At 52.0% G+C, this 8,041-nt stretch overlaps 2 protein-coding genes across 5 annotated transcripts in view; one reads left to right on the top strand and one right to left on the bottom strand.

Moving 5' to 3' along the window:
- Positions 1–1,350, bottom strand: part of NNAT (neuronatin) — a 2,677-nt gene extending 1,327 nt beyond the window's left edge. The window contains exons 1-2 of one of the 2 annotated variants that reach the window (XM_007447721.1): positions 1,153–1,350; positions 139–219 (exon numbers count right to left, since the gene is read on the bottom strand). In XM_007447721.1, the coding sequence (XP_007447783.1) occupies positions 139–219; positions 1,153–1,224 (153 nt within the window). In that variant the 5' untranslated portion in view covers positions 1,225–1,350. The remainder of the gene's footprint in view (positions 1–138; positions 220–1,152) is intronic. The other variant, XM_007447722.1, reaches the window with a different exon arrangement.
- The window catches only part of BLCAP (BLCAP apoptosis inducing factor), a 10,672-nt gene extending 5,570 nt beyond the window's left edge, over positions 1–5,102 (top strand). For all 3 annotated transcript variants that reach the window (XM_007447723.1, XM_007447724.1, XM_007447725.1), the window contains exon 2: positions 3,157–5,102. In XM_007447723.1, the coding sequence (XP_007447785.1) occupies positions 3,333–3,596 (264 nt within the window). In that variant the 5' untranslated portion in view covers positions 3,157–3,332 and the 3' untranslated portion in view covers positions 3,597–5,102. The remainder of the gene's footprint in view (positions 1–3,156) is intronic.
- The last annotated feature ends 2,939 nt before the right edge of the window (positions 5,103–8,041 follow it).

Below are 8,041 nucleotides of genomic sequence, written 5' to 3' on the forward strand. Positions count from 1 at the left end.
CCCGCCCCCGCCCGCCTGTCCAATGAGGAGAGGCGGGTGCGGGCGCAGCTTGTCCACGAGTCAGGGCAGCTGGAGCTTTTCCAACTGTGCTGAAGGCTGCATGGCAGCAAGCTGATTGGACCCACAACTTAGGTATACCTCACTTCTCGCAATGGGCTGTGTCCCTGGAGGATTTCGAAAAGCGAATCCTACCCAGTAAATGCAGCATTCCAGGAACACCTTGAAGGAAATATGCGATTCCTTTGGCAAAGGATTCCTTTAGCAGGGAATTCTTCCGGCAAGGGGTGCTTTTAGGGTAGATGATTTTATGGGCAAAGCAATTTCTTCTGATTTATTTCTTTTTACACAAAGCGCTTTGCCTCTATTTGATTTTTTTTTCTTTTAATAAAGCGAACTGTCCTTTTTCGGAAGCGCTTTCTTTCTGTTCTATTTTTCCTGCAAAGAACCTTTTCCTCTAATTGTTTTCTTCAAAGCGCTCTTATCGATTCATAGTTTGTTAGCTCCTTTGTCTAATATTTTTTCTGCAAGGCGCTTTTTATCTAATGCATTTTTTTCTGCCAAGTGCTTTTGTCTGATTTATTCTTCCTGCAATGCGCATTTTCTCTAATTCATTTTTTCCCGCGAATTTTTCTGATTTGTTATAATCTTGTTTGCGGAGTGCTGTTTTTGTTTTTCCCCTGAGAAGTGCCTTCTTCTAACTTATTTTTTGTCCCACCCCCGCAAGTACTATATTTTCTAAAGGAAAATTTCCCCGCAATGCGCAATTTTTTTAAGGCGGAAAAATTCCGCTGTGTGAGCGGTAAAGTCTCTTTTCGCAAAACAGAAGTGCCCCGCCTCCCTCCTGGGGTCGAGTCTCACGTAGCGGTATTTTCTTACCACGTTGGTCGCTAAGAGCCTCGGCGATCGTCCGCGGCTGGCGCCCGCCGCGCCCCAACTCTTTGTTCCCGGGCGAGCGCACTGGGAAGGGTCTACGCAAGGAGGAGGGCGCAGGGGACGGGCGGGGGCGTGCGGTGCCGGCCGCGGCACTTGGGTGGGCAGGGATCGCGGCAATCAGGACAGGACGGGTCGGGATGCGGCAATTGTGACGCGGGCTTGCCGGTTCAGGGGGCGCACATCGCGACCCTCTCCCACCCAGAACCCAGGCACACTTACCTGCAGCAGCACGCGGAAAATGTACCAGCCGATGATGAGCAGTTCAGCCGAGGCTGCCGCCACTGCAGCCATGATTCCGAGAGTGGTGGGTGGGTGGTTGAGAGCGAGTGCTGCCGGTTCCGAGGTCCGTTCGCCTCTCGGAGTCCGCTGTTGGGCGCACTGCCGCAGCCGCGGTGGCCGCGCCTTAAGTATCCGCCCACCGCCCAAGTGCACATGCGCGCTTGGGGGGGCGGTCCGTGAGGAGGGGTGGCCGGGGGCGCTCCTCATTCGTCAGGAGAGGAAAAAAAATAATCCATCTGTTCTTTCCACACCGACCCCCGCCTCCTGAGTTCATCTTAGCCCCTTTCCAGAAGATTCCGCTGTGCCCGCGTTTGAATTTTAATGTAAAATGGAGGGGAAATGCAACTCTGAGTTAGCTCATAGGGTAAGAGTACGGATGCGCGCCCCCTTAGTAGCGGAGCCCATCTCTCCAAGCCCGGGCCTGCAAATTTGAGCCCAGTGTCCGGTGCCACGCCAGATCACACCTGGGCAAGGATGGAAAAGCAGAGGGACCTAATTTAGAGAGGGATCATCTGCCCCGCGGAGCAAAAACAGGTGCCCCTTCCAGAAGCCTTGGCTTCACAGGCCCCCCGCTCAGCACTCTTTTTCTAATATTCGATGTATTAGAAGACCACGTCCTCTGCTTTGCGATAGCCTCTGAGCGCGGAACCTTTCCCTGATGCCCGCTTCCCGCTTCTTACGGTTGCTAGATCTACAGCGGTGGCAGCTGTAGGAAGCCGAGCCAGGGCACTGAGCCCTAGGTGCAAAAGCGATAGTCATCGGGTGTCTACCCTGTAGGAGGGATGGCGCCTTTGTATGCACGGAAGGGATGGGATGAGCTTCCAAAGAAGTGGTCTGAATGCGCTCTGGGATAGTTTTCTGCTAGGCGGGTAATTCAACCTCTGCTCCCCTACCCCCCAGGCGCTGGTAGGTCTTCCTCGGCCAGCGAGGTTCTTTGTACCCGTTGCGCTGGGCGTCTGGACCTTGGAGGAGGGTTTTGCTACCGCCGCCAGAGGGTCGTGGCTGCCGCCGCTCCGATTCCTGGCGCGGCACGAAGACCGGAATGCGGTCTGCGAGCGCGGCCCTGGCGCACCGGTGGCCCGCTGCTCGAGAGCACCACTTCTCTCCAGCAAACTGCCTGGCACAGGGGCCAACTGGCATTTGCCCCAATGTGGATAGAAAATTAATTTTGATTAAAAGCTCATAGAGGTCAAGTTCTATACAGTGCCGGCAGCAGATGGAGAGCGCAAGTCAACCCGGAGAGGTCAGTTTGGACTAAGTAGCATGGTGATTTTTTTTTCCCCCCTACGTTGACTTTCGAAGAAGTTGGCCAATTTTAGCAAAATGACGCCAGATTATTTGAAAAAGGCAAGCTCATTCTAGACTGCCATCTTAAAACAAAATATTCGGTGATGCTGCCGCGGCACCTTCCCAGAGCTTGCAAGGATCCATTGCCGGCAATCTCCCGCCGGCAGTTCGCCGCTAACTACTTTAACTCTCCACTGAGCACCTGCTGTGAGAGATACTAGATACAGAATCCTTTTCTTATTCCCCAGGGGTCACAGCATGGAGCCCATGGCCGTCCGGTGGCAACCACAGGGCGGTATTGTGAGGTCTGGGTCCCTTGAGGACGGGCCGCAGCCCCAGGAGGCGATACATGATCTCTGCTGGGCAGGGCCCAGGCAAAGCCAGGCCACGGTGCCGGACCTGCCTAGAGCCCTCTGGCCTAGCCCCCAAGAAGGGAAGACACCCAGGATGCTTCTGGAAAGGGTGACTTGGAGAGGAGTAGACTTCCATGGGTGGGCAGGGAGGAAAGGGCATTCACATTTGCTGTTGTTAACCATGATCCATTTTTCCAAATAAGTATACATTCTGTTCCTGTCTTTTTTTTTTTTTTTTTTTTTTTTTTTTCTGTGTCTGTCTGTTTTGTGTCTGTTTGTCTGTTGTGTTGACTTTTCTCTTCAGGATCCCTGCTGCCTTGGTGATCCCGGGCTGACAGCCAGAGACCACAGCGGCTCAGCTCCTGGAGAGCGAGGGTTGAAGAAAGCAGAGGGCAGCCGCCTGCGCCCGCTGGCTCCCATTAGGTCGGTTCCTGCAGCGGTGCCCGGTGGCCTTGGCGAAGGCCCTGTCCAGCAGAGATCATGTATTGCCTCCAGTGGCTGCTGCCCGTCCTCCTCATCCCCAAGCCCCTCAACCCCGCCCTGTGGTTCAGCCACTCCATGTTCATGGGCTTCTACCTGCTCAGCTTCCTCCTGGAACGGAAGCCTTGCACAATTTGTGCCTTGGTTTTCCTGGCAGCCCTGTTCCTCATCTGCTATAGCTGCTGGGGAAACTGTTTCCTGTACCACTGCTCCGATTCCCCGCTTCCAGAATCGGCACACGACCCCGGCGTTGTGGGCACCTAACAGCCAGCCCAGTTAGCTTTCCAAGGAAGCAGAAGACGGGAGGGGAGGCATTGACATAGGTCATAAAGCATTGGAGTTTCAAATCCCGCGGCCCTGCAGGTGCCACATTCCTGATGGCGCCTTTTTGGCCTTTGACATTTTATCCTTATAATGTGAATAATAGCACTGACCGGTGCTTTTATCGTAGAGTCCTGTAGTCGTGGGTGGTCTTGTGGTTGTGTGTGTTCTGTCCCCATCTTGGCCCCTGACTGGCAGGATGGCCACCCCCCTCGCCTCATTCCCACGAGGAGCCTGCACCCATCCTGGTCAACTGCCCCAGCATGATCCGGGCAGATAAAATGCCAGTCTCATTGTCACCTCTGTGACCCTTCCTTGTTAGGGGTTCCTCCCTTCTCAGAGTGTTACTGACTCCTCCGTCCCTCTCTTGGCTTCCTGTTAGTTCTCTTTAGCCCTTTCCTTTTTTGGGGAGCACCTGTTCAAGACAGGGCTCAGTTTTGCACTTATCTCGAATATAAAGAGATTGCTGATGCCCGAGAGCCTCGCTTTTTCATTCTTCTTTCCTGGCCGGCAGGCTAGACAGAATTGTGTCTGGACTGCTGTCCACAAATCTTCAGCATTTTCCCCACTTCATTTTGAAGGAAGAAGTAACAGATACATGTTGCTCTTTCACCTGGGGGTCTGGGCTCCTGCTCAGCAGCCCAGCTTTGCTTCCTCTGCCCTTCCTCCTGCCTTTCTCAACTGCCGCAAGGAGGGGGCCTCATTTTGTCTCCCATGCATGCTCTGCAGGATTGATGTGTGGTATGTTTACGTAGATCTAGCAGTCCCCAGCCGAGTGAATGGGAGAGTACTTGTGTGTTTCGTAACAGCCACGATCCCCTGATAGGTGTTTGGATATTTTTTGGTGTGGTGTGCCGTGCGTGCGCGTGTGTGTATACGTACGTGTACAAGTACATGTGTAAATCCTTTTTAAAGAAGCTTTATCGAACGTGTTGTGATTTTGAGGTGTAGCAATAGCTAGCTTGTAGGGACCGCTACAGTTGGTATTCAGTATGGGGATTGCAGAGTGACCAGCACACTGGACTCCGAGGTGGTTCAGACGAGACAGAGGGGAGCGGTGGCCATCGTCCTCGTGCCAGGAGCTTCTCCGGTCCTGCGCGTATAGACTGTATACGTTACGAAGAATACACGGGAAGACTTTGTGACTGTCACTTGGTTTTTATTTTTTCTGCGCTTCAGTAAAAGTGTTGGCAAATGAGACTGTCTCCTGGCCCCTGCCCGCTGGGGATCAGCATGGTTGTCCTTCCAGTCTAAACCATCCATCTTTCTCTTGCCTGAAGGGGGAGGGAGGTGGGCCAGGCAGAGCACAGAACTGGAGGCAGTCCATCTAGGGAATGGGACTGCAGGGCCACACTTGTGGAACATTTGGACTGCTATTCTGGAGCTTTTATTTCTGGTGTGTTCGTTGCACAGCTGTTTGAAATGTTTAATAAAGCTTTATAAACTTTACTCTGTGGTTTTATGTGGCTGCAGTCCATTTGGGTCGTGGTGTTGGATTTCTAAGTTGGTGGGGGGCAGGGGGTAGCATGGAGGGGCTGAGTCCTTGGCGCCACAGTACCTTAGGCTGAAAATTTGATCTGCTCTCTGGAGAGCAGATGGTGGGATTGGGGGAGGGGGAGCAGGGGGCAGGCCAGGCGGTGAACAGGAGGGAGTCTTAAAGTTTTCAGAGATGAGACATTTGCGTTTCTCAGCTCCCATGGCTTCTCGCCTGAAACTGTTTCCCTCCGTAGGAGATTTGAGTAACCGATCCCTTGACAAACAACTTAAGACAGCTGGAGCTCTAATCATCAAGAATTTTTATGGTGCTGCTTTTGAAGTAAAAATAAAGTGAAACCCCTTATGGCATTTCAAGTGGAAAAATAAATAAGGTTGGCCGTCCACGCAGGGGGCTCCGGGCGATGGCTGGAAGTGTGGGAGTGGCGTGGTTCTGTGCCGTCAATGTGCACGTGCTCCCATGGCCGTGACCTTTGAGACAAAGCTGGGTGGCTTGCCAGGGCCCTGTGCTGGGTGTCCACCTCTCCATCTCTTCTCCTTCTAGAAAACATAACAGGAACACTGCCTGTCCAAGGCACAGGGCTGTTGTGAGAGTTTATTGTTGTAAAAGGACTTGGGTTGTTTCATAAAAGGTCATCTGTTATACCTAGATTGGTAATTTATTGCTATAAAGTTTTGTGTAGTTTTCTCCTGCCCTTTGCAATCTCCCCATTGTCAGTGTATCCCTTTTTTCATTCCTACCATCACCTATCAGTGCTTTTCCTTTTCTTCATCAAAACTTGCCAGAGGTTTGTTCATTTTAAAGGTATTTTCAGAGAACCAAACTTATTGATTATATCTGCTGGGTATTTTTCCTATCTGATGCTTTTGTGTTTTTACTCTGCATTCTTTTTTTTTTCTGCGTTTCTGGATGTATTTTGTGGTTCAGCAAAGTCTTGACAAGTTGAGGAGTGTTACACGTGGAAAGGATGGTTTGTTCAGCAAACATTGAGCCCCTGTACTGGGCTTGCTGGGGATTTCAGGGGCAAGACCCAGGCCTGACTCTCCAGGAGCGCATGACTCTAGCCTAGTGGGAAGACTTAAGAAAATAGACAACTGCAAATTCCAAAAACAAAACAAACAAACAAGGCTTTTGTGGCCACGCTCTCCTGTGGAGGCACCTGGATGATAAATGAAGCCAAGATTATTGCTTACTTTGCTCTCCCTCAGAAAGCAGCTTTCTGTCATAGGTCAAGCTCACTAAAGAGTCACAAACAGGCCTCCCTCTGAAAGATTTGTGGCCCTTTCCAGCAGGGAGCCTGCAGCCCACCCTTCCCCAAGGTGATGCCACATCAGCATTCTATCTGCCCAGCACTGCTTTCCACCTGCCAAGGCAGCACCAGCAGCACCCTGCCCCCCTTCCTGAAATGCCTTTCAGGAAAATGAGAAGTGGATACCTCTTCTGGAAAAGAGCAGGGTACCAGGTCTTAGAAAACCACACCCTGCAATTCTGCCAGTCGCTGTGGCTCCTAGTGTGGAATGGTTGCTCATGTGGTACCTGGTAACCACAAGATCCCATGAGGCCTAGGTCTGGGCTTCTTTAGGAACTGGTCTGTGCCCTGCTCTGTGCCTCAGTTTCCTTGTAGGTAAGATGTGGGCTTTGGAGCAAACAGTCTTCCTACCCCTAATATACTGGGAATCCTTTCTCCGAGGATCTTCGGGTCCTCCTGGATGCATTTGAGGAAGGTGATTGAGCTCTGGGAAGGTGGCACTGCCCTTGCAGGGCAGCCTGCATATGCCTTATGCTTTAATGATTGTACCACATGTGCCTAGATATGCCTCTGTCAGGAAGCCTTCCTGGACTCTTCCCTCTCCCTAGAGATCCAGTTGCCTAGATGACTTCACTCAGCCCTCTGTTGAGTGCTAGTGGTCATGCAGACTTTCTCTTTCGCGGTGATTGGGCTCCCCCCACCTCCCTAGGGGGCTTGCATTGTCATTTAATCCGAGGTACTTGTCAGAATCCTGTACAGGACCAGGCCTTGGGGTCACACAGTGGGCAGGGTGGACCATCTCTGCCTTCAGGGAGTCATCCAAGCTAATGGGAAAGGGGATGACCTTGGGCAGAAAATTCCACAGATAGATATAATATGGAATGTGGCAGGTGCCCTAAGAGGAGTCCAGGGGGGACCTGGTGTGGGCTGGGGAGGATTGATGTTCAGGCTGAGACCTGAGGACAAGTGTAAATGTTGGAGCAGTGAAATAACAAATGAGATGTTATTTCTCACCATCTAATCAAGCATCTCTGCTTACAGCTGAAGAGACTGGGCTGAAAGCAAAATGAAGGACCACCAGTATCTGGCTGCCCTGGAGGGCTGTATTGGGAGATAGTGAGGGGGGTTGAAGGTTGACGTGTTGGTGGTGGTCCCCCAAACTCAGTCCTGAGTGAGAAGTCTTCAGTTTCCAACTGACTGGAACCATCACAGACAAGGATCTGATGGGAGTAGGGGGTGACCCAATCAGAACAGCATTTAATTTAAGGCGGGGTTTTTTTCAGTAGGGAACAGGATAGCATTTGAGCAGTCACAGCAGCAGGACTGTCAAGAGGGTCACTGCCCTGTCTAGATCGTTGGGAATGGGGAGAAGTAGATGCAAGGAGCCATGGTGGGTGAGGAGGGGAAGGCAGGAGAAAGAGCAGGCTGGGGAGGGAGGACAGAGAAAGATGAGAGACTCCAATTGAATAGCTGCAGGAAGTGAGGTCGGGGAGGGGTCATCCCTTGTGTTCAGTTGGCTGCGGGAGCCAGAACCCAGTCTCCTGGCGTCTATTGCAAAGCTCACCCCTCATCCCCCAGCCCCCTAAAGGGAGAAAGGGTCACTGCTCTGAAAAGAGGGAGGAACTAAGCAGTGCTGTCCTCAGC

The sequence above is a fragment of the Lipotes vexillifer genome, unplaced genomic scaffold (assembly GCF_000442215.2).
Source record: "Lipotes vexillifer unplaced genomic scaffold, Lipotes_vexillifer_v1.1 scaffold397, whole genome shotgun sequence".
NCBI lineage: Eukaryota > Metazoa > Chordata > Mammalia > Artiodactyla > Lipotidae > Lipotes > Lipotes vexillifer.